This window comes from Opisthocomus hoazin, chromosome 2 (genome assembly GCF_030867145.1).
Source record: "Opisthocomus hoazin isolate bOpiHoa1 chromosome 2, bOpiHoa1.hap1, whole genome shotgun sequence".
In the NCBI taxonomy this organism is placed as follows: domain Eukaryota; kingdom Metazoa; phylum Chordata; class Aves; order Opisthocomiformes; family Opisthocomidae; genus Opisthocomus; species Opisthocomus hoazin.
In genome coordinates, this window is record NC_134415.1 from 62,062,265 (window position 1) to 62,081,605 (window position 19,341).

Below are 19,341 nucleotides of genomic sequence, written 5' to 3' on the forward strand. Positions count from 1 at the left end.
AAAGAAGGGCGTAATTGGCCAGCTCCTCATTGAGCATCAGTGATCACATAGACTTTGTTCAGGAGTATCAGCATTTTTTTCTTACTACTGGAAACCTACAGACCATAAGTACTAGATTAACTGAAAATATTTGTGAAAATACATTCCACTGGGATATTAAAAGAGTGTATTTGTAGAGCACAAGGGGAGACTTTTTTCCAAGACATGAAAGATGTCTCTGAGCACTTTAATTAATCTGTAAATATCACTTCTTAGGAATCCAAATAAATCACATTGTATGCCTGCCAAAGTAGATCGTGCTTTTCAGAAGAAAGTAGATGAAATATGTGAATCTGACTCACAAAGTTAATGTTTCCCACCAGTAATAATGTTCACTTCCATGTACTTATGTCTGTTAACATGACTCACCGAGTTTTTCTGCTTTCTTTTGTGAGATGGATGGCAGCAGAATGAATTGTACAGTGTTTCTGAGCTGTATCTCAGCCAAGATTTTGCTGCCAAAGAAGATCTAGCAAATACATCTTAAATAAAGTGTTATAAGAGCTGGCTTTGCAGTGTTTGTTTTAGGCACTGTGGTGTCAGGAAGGAGTACCTGTATATAAGGTAGTGTTTTGACACCATCACCACATAGGTTGTTTAGTTTAATACAGCTGCTGTATTTGGGGAGGCATTCTAAATTAATTTGACTGTTATGTACTCTTGTTCTTGCATATATACAATGTGTAGTTAAAAGGAAGAAGTTTCAAATACAAAAATGACAACTAAGTACCCGTTTTCTATTCCTTTTGAACATTTCCTAATATGTGATTGTATTTAGAAGAGGGAGAAAGAGTGTCTTTGAGACTAAAACTCTAGTTTGGAAAACCTCCATTTGTTTCATAATTCTGTTGTAGATTTCCCCAGAGATTTTCAGCTAGATGCTTAGACTCTGCTCCTCTGCTGTGTTCTGTTGCTAATTTTGAAGTCAGATGAGAGGCAAAAATACCTTGCAAATTGTTTTTCAGTGGACTATAAAGTAAAGCAGAGGTATGTGTGGAGTGGAGATGGAACAGGCTGAAGAAACAGAAGGCAATGGCGTGACTGTGTTGGAATGGAGAAAGGGCATAAACTGGAGCAGATTCATTTTTAAAAGGAAAAGGCAGTCTTGAGTGAAATATTTACATTTAAGAAGGACAAAACAAGAATTGAATATTGCCTCCTTTTCACTGCAGCTCAGAATAAGCAGCTCTGGAGTCATGCCATAAACTGCAGGGGAAACAATTGCCCTGAGTCATGTAGACAGGTTATATACAGACACTGCAGCTGATTATTGTAGGGTGTGACGTACCAGAACTGTTTCCTGTTCAACTTGGATTAAGGCAGTTAGTTTCAGAAGAGCTTTTGAAAAAATGGATGCATTATTTTTGTCTTGTTTCTATGCCAAATATTCTCCATCCTCTGCCTCCCTTCTGCAACCTGATAAAAGGGCATTCAGCACACATAGCTGTGAGCAAAACATTTCTTACATTTCTTCGAAAGTGTTCTTTACAGATGGCTGTGGTGATTTGGAGCTGTAATGGGGCAAAATAATGGTCTTGGTCACAATGCATGAACATTTATACCCATCTACCCGAGAACAGAATTTGTTGCATAAGCTTGAAAGGTTCTTTTTTTTCTTTAGTGCTGTAGGTGAGTCTTGCTTTTTCATGTTTTCATGTGTTGCTGTATAAAGCATGACCAGTAAGGAACACTTCACTTCTCGGTCTAAAATTATTTCAGAGATTTGTTTAAAACATTCCAGATTGCATCCTGAGGAAATGAGGGACATTTCCACAGGTATGAGCATCAGTTGCAGTTCCTGTGTTCTTAAGTCACTCTCATCTATTTGTAAAGTTTAGAAAGCTAATACAGAGAAGCGTGACTGCACATTAAACTGCTTGGAAAAGTTAAAAAAAAAAAAAAGTTTTTCTCTGAGGTGAGGGCCTTGGTAAACAGTCTGCAGCTGATGTTGCTGGTACGAAGTGAAGCGTAAGAGCCAGAGCTGGAGCCTTGATCACTTCACAGGAAGAAGTTTCCCATTTTTTTGGATTGCATTTTATTGGCCCCATTCATCATGCACTTTGCAGCTGTCAGCTGAATATAACATACTTTCTGCTACTGTACTGCACATGAAAGCAAGGGAAAGTTATCATAAATTTTCCACCCGGTGTATTTCCATTAATTACTTTTTTTGATAGGAACTGTTGGGCTCACTCCTGTTTCAAGAAAGAAGACTGGAGTGTGGCCTGTCTCCTGCTCCAGATATGCAGGGAGCTCCTGAGAGCAGGAAGCCTCTGTAGACTGGCTGAGGTGGTGGTACTGGCAGGGCCACTGACTTTAGGGAATTGATTTAGTGTTAATTCTCCCTTTGATCTTGAGGATGCACTGCCAACGTTGTAAAACTCAGCTTCCTGATTTATTTGAGCTTACACTTAAGGGATGACTGCTCATTTCATGGCTTTAGTATTTTTTTTTCCATGTTGCTGTTGATATTCTGGGCAGAACATAAATACTGTTTAACTCATTTCAAAGCTTGTAACCTCATAATGTGCTTCCTAATGTTGCCGCCATGTGAATTTGACTGGACCATGTGATGCATTTTTGTTGTGATTGGTGTTAGTCTGGTACTTCAAGCTGCTTGCATAAAACCAGTTTCCAGTTCACTGGAAACTTAAAAGGAGCAGTATTTTAAATATAATTACAGAACTGGAGATGGTAGTGAGCTGCAGTCTGAAAAGTGAGGCTGCAGGGATTAATGGAATAGTCTGGACTCTTTTAAGGGGAAATACCTTCTAGCTTTGAGGAATGTCTGGGTGTTTCAATTTGATCTATTGCATTAAAGTTCTGATATTTTCATGGTTTGATCAGCAAAACCAATTTAATGAAGAAAGAATCCTCTCTTTATTGTGCCGTTGCCTCACAAATCCACCTACCATAGGAAATTCCATGTTGTGTTAATAGCAGGGTTTTTTATTGGTTTTCGTTCGGTTTTAAATTTTTGGGGGGGGGGGGGGGGGGGCTGAGGAAGTGGGTTCGGTAAACCAGAAATGCATTTTCTTACATTCTTTTGTGAGATTGACTGAATAATAAAAACAAATTGTTTTGGAATGAAAGGAATTTTTTTGTAAATTCTTGTCATCTAAAAATGTTGTTTTCCTTGCAATGAATGAACAATTACTAAATAACTTAGCATCTGCAATTTTTAGAAATGGAGCAAGTTGACTTTAATTTTCCTTTTTCTACCACTTGCTCCAGTAGTAACCTCCGTCCTGACTGAAGCAATTTCTGCCCTTAACTTTAAGTGCTTTTAGGTAGGGTTGTGGTTGATACATCTGTTTTCATGTTAAGTAGGTATTCTCAACAGGAAAGATTATGGCTTGTTGACATTTACATACCAGAAGAGAAACTACATTGACTTTTAAAAGTTTAAATTTAGCAGTAAATGGACTGATTTTTGCCTTTACTATACCCGTGATAATAATCAGTCTTTCGGTGACTGGCAAATAAGCAGAAGCATTTTTCCTGTGGCTGGTAATGTTAGGTTTCTGCCATATTGGGTACTATTTGGATATATAATGCTTTTGTTTTATTCCTTGGAACAGCATTTTCAGTCTGACAAAATGCCTAAGTGAAAGCATGAGTGGAGGTAGCGCAGTTATCATTTCCATCACAAACTTGTCCGATGTAGTTATCAATATGTTTAAAAACATTGGCAGCCTGGGTTGAGGGGAAAGACATTGGGACAAAACAGTGTGTAAAAAAAGGTTTGGGACTGAAAGGAGAGGCTCCCAGACATAAACTGATTTTGATGGCAAAGAAGGGAAGACGAGGAAAGCTGTATTTCACTGTGTCTAGCTGTATATCTTAGTGGTGGGTAATTTCTTAGACCATAATGAAGACATGATTAAAAGATGAATAGCAGAGTAGTGTTTTAATAGCATTAATTTTGCTGTCTGATGTTCTAAAAAGGTGAAGGCCTAACAGGATCTCTGCCTGTGCTCAGGACCTTGTGGCTACATTTGTGTGTGGAAAAAATGGGGTTTGAGCACTGGCAATAGGACATTGTGATCAGCTTGCTCCCTGTGCCAAGAACAGAACGCGCATCGGGCAAGGATCTTCCTTCCACGGACAGGGTGGTGATAGCCCAGAGCTGATTCCTAGGGACACTGTCCAAATGTCACCTGGGATGAAGGTGATATGAGGGCACAGGGCTTGCAACTTTTTTCCAAGGCACATAGTCAGAGAGATTTGTGTTAAGCTGGGGCTGTGGTGTTACAGGATTTCTGCATTCTGTCTGTTTTGTAGCATATCCTGTGATTTAAGCGAATCGGAGAGGTTGAAGACCACCTTAGCTCATAGAGCAGCCTCGGAGGACAAAGTGGCAAAGCAGGCTAGTTTTATTGTAGCTTAAATACATTTGTCTCTTTTACTTCTTTCTCCAATTTTCTGGGCTGTAAGTGTGAGGCGTAATACTGTAAACTCCTTTGGCAGCCTGCCTCTGTTCAAAGGCATCATGAAGTGCATGAAGGATGAAGGCTGCTCCATAATTTGGAGTACTGTAAGGAGACTTATTCTGTGTATATAGAATCATAGAATAGTTTGAGTCAGAAGGGACCTTTAAAGATCATCTAGTCCAACCTCCCTGCCGTGGGCAGGGACACCTTTCACTAGACCAGGTTGCGCAAAGCTCCATCCAACCTGGCCTTGAACACTTCCAGCGATGGGGCATTCACAGCTTCTCTAGGCAGCTTGTTCCAGTGTCTCACCACCCTCATTGTAAAAATTTTCTTCATTATAGCTGATCTAAATCTACCTTCTTTCAGTTTAAAACCTCTACACCTTGTCCTGTCACTACAGGCTCTGGTAAAAAGTCTCTCCATCTTTCTTATAAGCCTGCTTTGTATACTGAAAGGTTGCAATCAGATCTCCCCAGAGCCTTCTCTTCTGCAGGCTGAACAACCCCAACTCTCTCATGTGGGGTTACTACATGCGGCAAAAAAGAGGATCACAGCTGCAGAAAGATATAATTGTCCTGACACTTCAGGGACAATGCAGAAGCTTCTTAGCTGTGATTACTGTTTTTGAGCTCATTAGCTAGTGATTTGGGGTAGCAGAAATGCTGGACCTCTGCATGTGTAAATGTGTCTTCCATTTTGGGGATTGGTGGTGGAGTGGAGGAGGTAGTAAAAAGAATCTTGAGTCTCTGCTAAGGGATAGCAAGTTTCTAGGTAAGGCAAAACTATGTGTAATTTTGATTGGCTTTTCTGTCATGCCTCGTTCCTATTCATTGTCTTCTTGAACTAAAGAATTGCTATGTTTAGATCCAGTTATTTTGCACCAGTTAAAAGCTTCTCAAAGGACAGAACCGCAGATAACAAGTCCACTACCATTAAATTTTTGTTCTTTTTAGCTATTTTAAAGTTGACTTTCCCATTCAATTTCTTCTGAACCCTCTTTGAAAGTTTAAGGTTACTGAAGCCAATAAAAGTGCTTGTATTCTTTGTCTCAGAGTCCCAGCCAGACAGCTCTCCGAGTTTGTTGCTACTGGTTTTCTTGCCTCAAGCTGACTGATAGTAAGGCATATTAATAGTGTTTCTGTACCATTGCTTCCAGATTCTCATGAGTGAAGTTTACTTTGAGCTGATCAGTTTTGCATGGTTTCAACAAAGTCGCAGAAGCTATTAGCTATCCTGAGAGACAGCTAACTCCTCCTAACCCCTTCTGGAGGCTGCAGAACAGTCTTTAGTCAGGTATGAACTACCATGGTGTTCACTGATGTATCTCCTAGTCTTAATCCTTTATAATTATGCACACCCATGTGCAAAGGAGGAATAAGCTATCAGGTTTTTTGTATTTCTAACCCTCCACTGTGGTGTCATCTAGAAAAGTGCAGAAGACGTACTTCTCAAGAAGAACACAGCACACCCTTGTTACAGAAAGAAATGTGATGAACAGAGCTATTTGGTAAATACCACCTACACTGGCCTTTATGCAAAACTGGAGTCAGCAGAATGGAATGAATAAGATCTAATCTCCCACCTTGTCCTGCCATTCCAGTCCCATGTGCCTACGCAAATATGCTGGCCCTGCTGAAAACCACCCCTAACTCAAGTTTCTGTCACAAACTGGTGATCTGGAAGCAAGGACTTCCCTGCTGGTGTTTCAGGGAAAAAAAAACGAACCAGTTGTTGTATGAGAGTTAATCTGCATTTTCAGACAGTGGGCCACTGTGGAAGGTTGAAGAGTGGTCCTACAAAGTGTTCGTTTTGCTGTCTGAAACCATGCTGTCCTAGACTGTCACTGTGCCCTTAGCTAATTAGCTGCTCTTGGCAGGTCAGCTGTTGTTTCTGCTATGCTAGAGCAATAAATCTTGGCTCACTTCTACCTTTTCTTACTAACTGGAATGATTAGGATAACATTGTCTCCATTAGAGGCCAATTTAAGTAAATCAAACAGTTTCTTCCTAGCAAAACCAGTGTTTTCAGAACAATTGTTCTACTGTTTCTTAATTACTTTATCATTTTGGAGAGAATGAGCAGAGGTTGAAATTCTACTGTGTACATGAGATCTGATGAGAGTGGTGTTCTCAGGCTTCAAAATCTACCTTTTAGTTTCGGGGCCCTGAAGTTCAGCTGCTTCATGATTTCACATTTTGCTTCACAGCCATGAGAGCTGGAATTCTGGTTAGTGATAATTGACTTGGTCATCTAAGCATGTATACTCTTCTGTGGCGTAAAAAGCAAAATCTGAAGAACTGGTAACACTGAAACTTTCTGAATGGTTGAACACACTCAGCTTCAGCTGAAGCCTGTAAGAAATCTGAATGCTTCATATCTTTAAAAGTCAGAAGTCAGCTGAAAAATCTGTAGTGAGGAATACACTTTATTTCATAAATGACCAGTTTTTTACCTTCAGTCAAATCCAATAAAAACTGTAGTTTTCTAGGGTGGTGAAATCTGATTTTTGAGTAGCGTCCCAGCACCAAGCTCATTGCAATTCATAAAGTAAGTGGGAAAAACACACTCTAATGCAGCAAAGGATGGGAATATATAAATATTGTGGAATATTATGCAATTGCATTCACTGACTTGCAGTCAGAAGGAATTCAGAAATGTAAATGAACATAGGCCTGCCTTTTCGTATGTTTTCTTCTGAAGCAAAGATACTGGCCTCTGCTGGAGCCCTGTCAGCATTGCACGCGACGGGACTGATGTGAAATGGCATAGTCTGTGTCCTCCTGTAACCCTTCTGTAACTATCTGTCACCTTCTAGGTAACACTCGACTGCACTTTCTGGTCCTGGTGACAGGCTGTACGTCGGTGGGAAAAATCCTGGACGCTGAAGTTTACAAAATTACTGCAACAGATTTCTGTCCTCTCCAGGAAGAAACCAAGGAGGAGGAGCGCGTTACTGCCTTGAAGAAAATACTGAACTCTGGGATGTTCTATTTCTCCTGGCCTAATGCAGGCTCAAATTTTGACCTGACTGTGCGGGCTCAGAAGCAGGGTGATAACCACTATGAATCTGGTAACTCGTTCTTCTGGTTAGTACTGCATGTTACACCAAAGTCTTCTGTCATCCCCACTTGGTGTCTTACTGGTCAAACATTCTTATAGGGAAATAAACATACACATTTCAGGTGCACCTCCTTTCGTTTCATTGTCATGTCTTTTTACAGGACACATGGTCTTAGTGAATTCGTGGTTAATCTGGGTCAAACAAGTAATTTCTGTTTAAAATTAATTTGATAGTGAAATGCAATTCTAATAACTGGACACTTTGTGTTTTTAAGAAGGAAACACAAGGTGTATTGCTCACAGTGCAGAAACATGTCTATGTCATGAATAGTTTCCCCTGCAGTCCTTGGTAATAATTTGCTTTAAAAGTTATCTAATAGAAACATGCACTTGAATTGTTCATAAATCCTGTCATCTGTGCTGAAGTATCTTTTATTTCTTAGAAATGTATGTGTTTAAAGTCTGTAGTTTAATGTTTCAGTAATGTGCCCTAGTTTTTATTTTGAAAATATCAATATTGTTCGCAGCTTAGTGTAAATGTATGTTGCACAGAAGGAAAATCCTGTGATACACTGCTCTGTACTTACTTTCTTGTGCTTATAAAGCAAAGAAAAAGTATTTCTTGTTGTGGTTAAGTATTGGTTGAGTGGAAAACACATAAATGCTGGGTTTTGTCTTCACTAGGTGGGTTCGCTGTTGGTGTAATTCAGTTTGTTTGCTTTACAAGTTCTGGCAGAATGCTTGTATTCCTATACCCTCCTTTTTGTTTTCTAAACAAAAGGATAGTCACACAGGAAGCATAGATGTACTGGAAATAAATGAGGGTTGTATGATGTAGGTGGAAAGTAACTGACAGAGTTAAATGTGGGTGTGCTGCTAGGATGTGTGGTAAGTCTTGTGGCCCAAAGTAGGTGACTATTAAATAAGCAAAAAAGTTCATAATGGATGATAAATAAACATGAGAACATAGTTCATTCAGGCTACATAATCTTTCTAGCTATGATGTGATTTTGACTGGTAAGATCTAGTGTTTTGAGTTTAACTCAGAAGAGAGGTATATAAAACTGGCTTTCCGCTGTGCTAATTATGCATCCCTCTCAAAAAGCTCTCCAAGCATGTCAAGTTAGACACACGGCACAAGTGAGATGTGTTCGGTGATGAAACTCCTAAGGTGGCAGTGTCTCTTGGTAAAGAAACAACCTTTAAAGCAACTCTCTTTACCTTTGCGGAGGTTCCAATCTCCTGTATGTTGTAGAACATGAATGATGACAACATCACATTTAGGGCAAAAAGGTGTTCCAAAGAAAATTTACCTTGAGGCAATTATGTGATATAGAACATTGCAGACCAAACAATAGATTCTTGAGAAAAGTAAACAATGGGATAAATGGTTACATGATGAAAAGTGCCAGATGACCTTAGTTATAAGCAACACCAACTGCCTGTTAAATCAACTGCAGCAACCAAAATATTCTACTGGAATTTGTCTGAGTGAGGACTTACTCTGTGAGTAGAGCTAGGAGAAGGATGTGGAAGAGATACCAAAAATTGTTTTAGAGCTGCATTTTCAGTTACATATTTAGTTTAAAAATGTAAGAATGACTTGCACCTTTTTCAGAGCAATGCTGTACCCTAGAAGAACAATTCTTCAGGGGTTTCGCTGGATGTAATAACTCTTGTACAGATCTGCTGTTGAGCAATAAATGATCATAAAAGGGCCCTCACCTGTGACTAAAGGCACATTTTGAAAAAAGAAATGAGGAAAACCATCACAGTAGAAGAGATGAGCATCACTGTTAACCAGGCGTGATGGGTTTCTTGGGTTATTGATTGTAAAATAAATTGAAGGTTAAAAGAGACATTCCTCTTAATTTTAGTAGCACTTTTTGCAATATGTCCATTGACTTATGGGTCCCATTTCTACTTGGAAAAAATTTTCTGAAAATCCTGGTGGGCTTTAAAATGGCTCTTCATTCTGTAGTGTAGGCTAAGATCCAGACAGTACAGGTCAAAAAGGAATTAGCTCAACAGCACTGTAGCTTATGAAAAAGATTGCTAAATATGAATGTATTTCTGGAGCTGAAACAGGTGTCATTTGCATCTGAATTTGTAAGACAGAGGTACAAGATATAAGGACAGCACCTTGGTGGTAGCTGTGCTACTAAAATTTGCCATGTTCTCTTCACTGTAGTAGTACACAAGGATTTCTCCCTGGTACGTTTTGGTTTTGGATAGAGTAAAAGTACAACAGAAAAGGGGTCACAAAACATTAAATGCTTAAATTAGTGATTGTTGTGGGGTGGCACCCATGCCTGTCTGTCTCATTTTATTCAGTAATGTATGTGTATGTTGTTGAACCTTCCAGGAACCAGCTATTGCATGTGCCCTTCAAACACTACCAGGTGAACTGCTCTGACTGGTTGCTGAAAGTGATCTGTGGTGTGGTGGACATTCGCACTGTTTATGCTTCCCACAAGAAGGCGAAAGCCTGCCTCATCTCTCGCATCAGCTGTGAGCGAGCTGGTGCCCGGTTTCACATTCGAGGCGTCAGTGATGACGGACATGTGTCTAACTTCGTTGAGACAGAGCAGGTAAGCGGATGTATCCAATAGCTTTGAGTAATTCAGTCCACACAAGTTTAATCGGGGCAGAGTTTCCAACAAGAATTAAAGGAGTTCAGCAAGTGTTTTTTCCAAGAATGTTTAAAATATTATTGCATAATATCTATTTGTTTTTGCCCATTAAGTATTTCTTTGCAATCTGTTCTGTGTTTCTGACTTTTCCGTGCACACAATTTTCACTAATACTTTTGATTTTTTTCCTGAATGAGAAATTCTGGCCAGTTGATGTTATAGTGAAATATAGACATGGATTTTTAAACCATTCAGAGACCTCTGTGTGTTAATTCATGCGAAATCAACATGTGTAACAGTAAGTTTCTCAAATGCATGGAACTTGCTTAGAATTAGCAGTCATAAGGCCCATATATTAAACAGAAGAATGTTTTCAGATCTGTTCCAGAATAAATGTCGCACTTTTATACATTCTGCAGGAATTTTAAAGTATATTTTTTCTAAAATTCATGATGTTTCCCATGCTGTAGAATGTTGGAGAAGAACTAGTTTGAAATATTTTTCTATAAAGTAATGGGCTCTACACTTCATTTCCCTTTCATTCATTGTAAGTGTCTCTGTTAGTCCATCAGGTTTGCCTGGCTAGCCACTGAAAGTCCTTTGTAGTACAGTGGCGTAACTGTGTCTACACTGATGTTAAAGATTTTGTTTAGGGATGCTGGGAGTGATTTTCAGGAAAGACTAAAGCTGGGAATTTGCTTTTGACTCTAAGGAAGTCACTTATAATCATATAAAATCTTAAGATCATAAATATTCATATTTCAAGTTACTCCTATCTGCTGTGTTGGATTGAAGCCATCACTTTTTTGTACAGTAAGTTTTCCAGCTATAAAATGAGGGTAATTATTAACTTACTGCGTCAAAGGACTTTTGCAGACCAGTGAGGACAACATTTATAGAAGCAGGTAGTGTATGCTGTGCTGTGGTGAAGAAGAACTCTCAGCGCTCTAATATATCACTCTAGTTAAGAGGAAGCTGCCCAGCAAAGGAGTTGCATTCACTGGGAATCAAATCATCTTTGGCTAATAAAGGAAACTGAGAAAAAACTCTATCTTCTCAGAGTAGGCAAATTCCAGTGCAACTCATTTTGGAAAAGACTTTGCTTTGTATTCCCCTTTGGTTTGTGGGGGATTCTCTGCAGTGAGAGGTGGTATGACACAGTTTTTATACATGGTAAAAATCTTATTTCCAGCTGATGCTGAGACAGAATAAATGGGTGAAATGCATTCAGCAGGCTCCCTTGGTTGACATAGCCAAACAAAACAGCAGAATCATTTGGGTTTATTACACATGGTTTAGCTTCCTAAACAATGGACCCTGAAGAACCTGAGATCTTCTGTGCCAGCTGAAATGAGTGCTTTCTTATTCAAGTATAATCAGCTTTTCCTTTTTGAACAGAAGTAGTAATTACTAGCAGTCAGAACCATCATACAGAAATGGATGTCTCTATAAGCAGAATAGATAAATGGCTTGTGGTAGTTTTCAATAAAGGTCAAGGATCTGCTCCTAAAATTTGATTGTTTTCAGTGTCTTCTGGGCAGATCTGCAAAACTGTGTATGTAGCGTAGATTGTTTTTAGATGTGTGTGTATGTGTCTATATATGTAGGTGCACATACAATGAAATTAAATTGCTCAGGTGATGCTCAGAAGGGGAGGCTGGTGAAACATCTCTGCATGACCCAGTGAATGTAGCACAGAGATACTTAAACTAGCTGTGTCATTGTTCTGGAAGAGTTATAGCTGTGTCATTGTAGGGCTGGGCCTGACTGCTGAGGGTGACAACTACCCTCAGAAGTGCCCATGCTTTAGCACTAGTATTTCCTGATGGCGTTGTGAGAATGTAGCAGCTCACACTCACTGCTGTCCTTTCTGTTATCCCACTGCATGAGGCAGGCATGCCTTCAGGCACTGGTTTGTCCAAAATCCAGCAATGTTTGGGTGCTTTCAGAATTTCCTGTAAGATGTTGCCTTGATGGTACAGCTTTAACCACTTCACCTGGTTGTGCCTAGGGACACGTGTAGAGCTACCTTAGGCTTGACAGTGCTGCATTGCTCAGCAGAAGGCCTGAACGAGTTGCAGGCTGGTATTCCCCAGTCTGTCGGTGAGGTTTGATCCCCAAGACGTGCACAGAGCATGCATAATGTTACATGTGTGACTTTCTGCCCAGTGGTCAGAGTTCTCATTGAGGATGTGGGTGGCTTTTTGCTCATGTCCCTCCTTTTCCTGGTTTGCCTGCATTTTCAGTAGGCTGGCCTGGCAGCTTTCCACTTAGTGTTCAGGCTTCCGCAAATTCTTGTAGCTGGATGCCAAACTCTTCCTCTGCAGTGCTTGTGTCTCTAATATCAGCCTCTGAATTCTCTCCTAACAATTCTCTTTTGTGCTTCTGCTCCAGAGCAACTGCAAGTCATGTCTTGCAGCATCTACATCTTTCTAGAAAGTCTGTCAGTGCACTGGGAGATGCAGATAGGTCTGCTGACCGAAAAGTGGAATTTTCCCCTGGAACTTGGGAACAGAAGAAGGGACATATGCCATTTTAAGTAATAACTTGGTACAGTCTGCTATTTTAGTTGAGTGCTTTCTCATGAACATTAGTGCAAAGTACGTTACTCAAGATTTGAAGAACTTTCTCTTGCTGAAATGCAGAGGAAAGTACTTGGTGGAAAGGGTTATCAGCTTGCTTTCAGATCACTCTCACATTTTCTGCACTGCACTTAGCAGGTGCCTAGTTATGGGAAATAATTCTGCTGTCCTGCTCAGCAGTTAGCTTGGAAGTAACTCCTCCTATTTAATTATATTCCTGGAGTACATCATGTTGCAAATGATTAGCATGAAAAGTAAGATGGCCTTTGCATCCCACCAGAAAACCTGAGGATTGGCTCCTGGTGAGTGGCAAAACAGTACTCTGTTGCTAACGCTTCCCTTAGCTGGGACTGGGTAAGGCTCTTCACAGGAGCTGCTGTGCTTTGTTCCCATTCAGGCAGGGGCTGCCGTGAAGTGGGAGGACTGAAGGCTTTTGAGTGGTTTGCAAGTGGGTAAGCAAAAGCACGAGAGTGAAATGGTTATAGGGTGAAAGGCTTGAGTAGGTTGAAAATTATAACAAGGGTCTGCAGTTTTAAAGGATTCTGTGGTTTTGTTTGTTTTTTGTGTTTAAAGGAGAAGATTGCTGTTGCTAATGGTGATAAACACTAGTTTTACCAAGCTGTGTGTCCTAAGAGAGCAAAGTTGGGCTAACCACTGGGATGCCTGAGATCCAGTTCAAGCTGGCATCCACTTACCGTTAGGAAGGAAGAGTCCTAGAATAAACTCTCTCCTACTTTCATAGTAGACTACTGACTAATCGCCTATGAGGTAATATCTTGGCTGAATAACATTTTGTTTCCATTTGCTGTAGCCTGTACAATATAATGGCATGCTGGCTGTGTGCTTTCATGTATAAATAGCGCCCAAAGATTCTGAAAAGCCAGGACTTTTCCCCCCTTTATAGGAGTTACTTCTAACATTTTTCTGTTTTTAGAAGAGGGAGAAACAATTAGCCTTATCTCCAGGCAGCTCTTTTATGCATAGCTGGTGTGCTTTTGTCTCCCACTGAGTTAGCCTTGTGGCATTTTAGCTCTGCAGTGAGTCATTTTTTGTGGGCTCACTTAACTGCTGTGACTCACAGTGTTTGAGAAGGGGAAAAAGTTAAATCTCTCACTTCACTTTTGCTTTTCAGAAAAAAAAAATCTACTAGTAGATCTTTCAGATATTTGATCATTTGACTTGCATCTTTACCAAGAAAAAAGAAGAAAGAAAAAATGGTAGGAAACACTTAAGGAAAAACAAAATATGAAGGGGAGAGAAAAGAGGGTTGTTCTGAAATCCCTCTAATGTGTACTTCCAGATTTGCTGCCAGTATTTTGTAATGGGATGGTAGCCCTTTCGACCTGCAGTGTTGCAGTTAATCCTCAAGTAATTTTAAAATCAGTCTTCGTTTCCCAGTGATAGCTTTAATGTTTCCCTTCACCCTTTCTTCCTCCTGTAGCAATTCCCTAAAGTTAAGACTGTATCACATTCTTTTAATTCTTTTCTGCTGATAGCATCGAGAAACAAGCATGCTTTCTTCGTTTAGTCTGTGTGCCTGTCACTGTTTACATTTCAGCTCCTCCCCCAGTTATCCTCCAAAGAGTCATGCTAAACTCTTGACATCTTAGTATGTGACTTTTGGGGAACAACTCTAATTTACCAAAGATAAATGAATGGTTTCAGTTGTTTTCCCCTTCATGGAACTGTTCAATAAAGAAAATGGAAACGTTGACAAGACATTAAAAGGAAATGCCATGAATTTGGATTAACCTTCACTTTCTTCCCGTTTAAGAAAAAAATGTCAGGCATGGGTTAAGAAAAATGATCCCTATTTCACAATAACTCCCAGACCATGTTGGATAGCTCTCTAAGAAAGGAATGGATGCAATCATATGATTAATTTATTTTCTGGATCAAGTTTTAGTATGGCCCCAGGCGGGGCAAAGAGGATTTTTTTGGCAAGTATATCCTTGAATCCTGTGGTCTGAGTTAAAGGGACTCATGGAGAGGTATGTTTAGGCCATCTGTTCTCCATGCTCTTTGTGGGTTGTGTGGCAGAGCTGGGGATCCCAGGACAAGCCATGTGAGTATCCATTTCATCATGGACTGTGTCTCTGTGCCCCTTGAGTCTGTAATGAATTTTGCCATTTGAGGTTGTGACTGGATATTTATTTCCTTTTAATGAAGCCAAGTGATGGAGATTAGTGACTAAATAATTCCAAGCGATGAATGGGAGCAGCACGCTGGGATTAGAACACCAGCTGGTTGACGCAGATGTTTGCTTCTTGCTCAGAAGCAGTACCAATTTCCTTCTTGCTCATAATCTTACTAGCAGTACCTGTGAGTGAGGCTTATGTTACCAGGAAAGGTCCTTGGATCACAGGGGCAAGGTCTGGGCCTGTGCAACAGAGAAGAAAGATTGAGAAACGTCCTTTTGAACTGAAAGATTGAGAAACATCCTCTTGAGCTGTCAGCACTATCACCCTTGATCCTGGAGTTGGAGAAAGAGACCACAAAAAGAGTCAGACAGCAGAAGCTGAAAGAAAACCATGGCAGATTCTAACACCAGAGTTCAGAGGACAAGCAATCTATTACTGAGGCAAAGAAGTCCTCCACATCGGTTAAGTATCCATTTGCTGTTGTCTGATGGGAAACTGCAGGAAATGTGCCTGAAAATCTGTCCAGACTACTGCCTTGGATCGTTCTATGGGCCAGAGCCTTTGAGATTCATAAAGTAGTCTTCAAGTGTTCTGAGGATCTGATAGGAATGAATATTCTCCCTGGGGCAAGTCGGCAACAACTTGCTGTCATTTTGGATCTAAGACAAAAGATAAGACTCCACAATAGTTTTGTGAAGCCCAAAGTCAAAGATTCAGCAGCATGTATCAACCCTAATGTCAAAGTGTTGTCCAAAATGTAACTGACTGTTGTTGAACTTTTAGAAGAAAACTGGTGTGATCTTCTTGGATGTGTTTCTTGTCCATGAATTAAGGAAAACAGAGGACAGGAAAATTTTTGAAATAAAGTGCTGTTTATTTTTCTTAACCAAGAAAACAAAAAGAAACAAAAAAGTTTCTTTTCTTAAACAACTGTTCATCTTTTGTGTAGGGCCTTAGAATAAGAGAAATGGATCTGCTAGAGGACAGCATAATGAAGTCAAAACTAGAATAGCAAAAAAGTGGGACAGATACGTGCTTGTAGAAAATGTGACATTGTGAACAAAAAATAATCAAGGCTTGGGAGAATGTGAGAAGAGAAATTCTGTACTTACCCATGCATAAATGCTGGAACTGGATAAGCAACAAAGTCGGAATGGTTTTTTTTTATGAGTGTAATTTTAACCTGGATGTATGATCAGTACTTACAGAAGATTTTAACACATGGGGTTTCTTATAGTGTGTATGGGTGTTAAGATTATGTCCATTCCTGAACTGGAAAGTCTTCGTATTCTCAGCATTTCAACCTGCTTGCTTAACAAGTCTGCTGGTAGGAAGGCTGTTGCCACTGCTATTCTAATGTCAAGGGGCATACGTAGTAGAAGGCAATGTGAAGATCGGGAGTCATGTTCCTTGGAGTGGTGAAAGAAGGACTGTGGGTATTGCTGAAATTTGGGGAAGATTTGCACAGGTGTAATGCTTAATGAAATGGTTACACTCTGTTTAGGAAGGAACGACTGGCAGGAAAGGGTGTTATTCTCCCCCTCATTAAAAAATACTAGGTCTTTTCCAACTCACTGGCAGCTTGGAAGAAAATAATTTTGGATTCATCTGGGCCACAAGAATGAGGTGAGAGGATTGTGAAAGACTACAGAATTGCTCCGGAGAACAGAATGATGAGCCCTGTAAGTAAAAAGAAAAAAAAAATGTGTTAGTGTGGAGAACTTTGTTGTGAATGACTGTGTTGGAGGGGCCATGCTCTCAGTTCAAAAACCTCATCTGAATTTCTAAAAGCTACATGGCAATGTGCATTAAAATGTCAGTTTCTTTGCAACGCCCTGTCATCGTATGGGAGTTCTGTATTAGACCTCATCCTGACAGAGGACGTCCCCAGCCCATCACATGAGGATGTGGGCATCCTGTTTGGATAACAGGAATGATCCCCAGATAGTTTGAATTTTTTTTTTTGTTGTGTAGTTCTCCAAATAGACAGCTTAATAGAGCAGAAAACTGCTAGATGAGATAAAGGGTGACAAACAGTGAACAGAACATGTGAGTGACAGTAGTAACAAACATCTGTTAATTCTTACGACGTTGAAACACTAAGAAGTGGAAGTATGAACATCTGTTAATGCAGAAAGGTAGAAATGTGTGGTCAGTGTTTTTCTTCTGGTTTTGGCATAGAGAAGGCAGGTTATATATTCATGGGCTGTAACTGTGATGAAATACTTTGCATTTAAACTGTATCTCAGGAAGATGTTAAACTGCAGGTATTAAAATTATTATTTAGTATTATTATGATCATCATCTTTTGATCAGTAGTTCTAGAAAATTTGCAGCTGGGACTTTTAAAAGAGTTGACCAAAGAGATACTTGAGCTGTCGTTTTTTCAGTTAGTTATGGAAGCAAGACGTTTGAGAAGATTGTCAAGAAAACTGATTCTCTGTAGCAAGCTGAGTGGCGAAAATGTAGTTCGTGTGAAGCTTTGTCTGCAATCATCATCATTAGACATTTCATTTCAACTCATCACATCACTAAGGTGGTGATTCGTGTCAAATTTTGAAGTGAGCCAGTCCTGACTCTTTTTTTGCATAGATTCAGGACCTGATCCTTATTTAGTATGAGTCAGGATAATGCTGGAGCTGTCAGTGGAGCTACACAAATTTGCTTTACCTTTGAATTGGCTCCTCTGGGTCTATGACAGCGAGTGAAAAGATGATTCAGTGTTTAGAAGTCACTGACTCATCATGGTCGGACCTAACTCAGGGAGGATGTGATAAAGAGGAAGAAGGTGGGCCTGCTCACTCGTCCTGTAGGCCAACTGCAGGACGAACTCTTCTGAGCACAGACTTGCAAAGAAAGGTGCACCAGTGTGTTGCCATGGTAATTAGCTGCTGCTCTCAGGTATGGGCAATGATTAGAAGACTTTACTGGGAGAGTGTGTTTTAGACCCACATTTCTCAAGCTGTGAGGCAGGAAGCTTCTCTGAGCAACACCCACTCTTGCAGGGGGTTGTTCTCAGATGAGATGCATTCTCATTCTTCATTCATTGATGTGAGGCTAAAAGCATTGCAGTATACAGTTTTGCACTACATCTGAGCTAGCCATCATTCTAACGTTGACATTGTGTCCCTGACAAAGCCACTTAAATCTTTCAGTGTAGTGAAAAGGGGATAGTTGTAAGTGCTCTGCAAAAATATTGTAAAGATTAGTTAGACAAAACTTGTGACAGAGTATTTAAGTACTTAGCTCTCTGGTGTAGCTATAGTTCTTTTCACACATGTAGCTCTAAAAATTGTACATTGGTAGTGATTATAAAGATGAGCGATCAAGGTAAATGAAGGCACTTCCCCTGAGCCACTCAGCCAGCACACCTAGTGGCACATCCAAAAGCATAAACTACATTAAAGCTGTAAGGTAACCCATTTTCATGTTCTTTTCTATTTTGGGAGCTACTAGACAGCTGGCAGCAGTTGTGCTAAATGATATGATGCAGTTAAAGAAGCGGCTACCTGGATGACCGGTATGGATACCATTCCTCTGCAGGGCTGCAGAAGACTCATTGTCGTGCATGAGATAACAGAAATGTGTATCATGTATCCCCTGTGGAAAACAGCCAGGATTCCACTGCTAAGTATAGGCCAGGGGAGTGAACCGGACTTTGCACAGTTGCTCTGTGGTTGTGCTGAATCTGAAGATAGTACCTTTTGTGCTAAGTTAACATATAATGTAACACTTTGCTCGGGGGCTGGCGGAGGGGGGGAGGCAAAGAGGAAAATCAGTCTTTGTACTTTGCATAGATTTGACTCAAAATCAGCTTGTTAGTAGTGATCATAAGAGTTTGAGGTCTGGTTAGGAAAGGAAGTGGGGAGTTTGGAGCCTCTTGCTATAAGCCTACTGGAAAAGGAGTAGATTGCTTGCTGTTCACTGTGTCTCGGAGTGGGAGTGGCGAAGCTGCTGGCTTCACTGAGATTTATTTGGACACTGACAAGGCATAACACACAGTGAAATAAGAAATAGTAAATAAAGCAAGAGATAAGCTTATCCCACACCTGACATTACCCATCATCAGTCACAAGGAGCAATGACATTTTGCACAGTTAAATTTTGTGAGAGAGGCAGAGGGAGAGTGTGTGGCTGGTCTTCCTACATGTCTCCACCAGTAGATCAAATCCATCCTCGTTGTGGATGAAAGATTCCTTCCTTTTTGCCAGAGGTAGTGTTTTCAATGTTCTGTTATTTCTGGTGAGTAGCGAATTGAATCTGCTGTCATGACATGAAAGCAAATACGTTGTGCTTTGTTCCACTGCCTGTGAGACTATGGAAAAGTGGCTGAGCAGTAAGTGGATACAGTGAGATACACGGTTTACTTTTTTTACCCTTTGAATTCAGTGTCTTAAACCATCACCTGATGAAGGGGTCACAGACTGATAGCTCTAACTGCAGAACTCCT

At 40.2% G+C, this 19,341-nt stretch overlaps 1 protein-coding gene across 1 annotated transcript in view; it reads left to right on the forward strand.

Moving 5' to 3' along the window:
- Positions 1–19,341, forward strand: part of SYNJ2 (synaptojanin 2) — a 71,430-nt gene that overhangs the window by 13,379 nt on the left and 38,710 nt on the right. The window contains exons 3-4 of the mRNA XM_075413873.1: positions 7,291–7,561; positions 9,901–10,126. Coding sequence (XP_075269988.1) covers positions 7,291–7,561; positions 9,901–10,126 — 497 coding nt within the window. The remainder of the gene's footprint in view (positions 1–7,290; positions 7,562–9,900; positions 10,127–19,341) is intronic.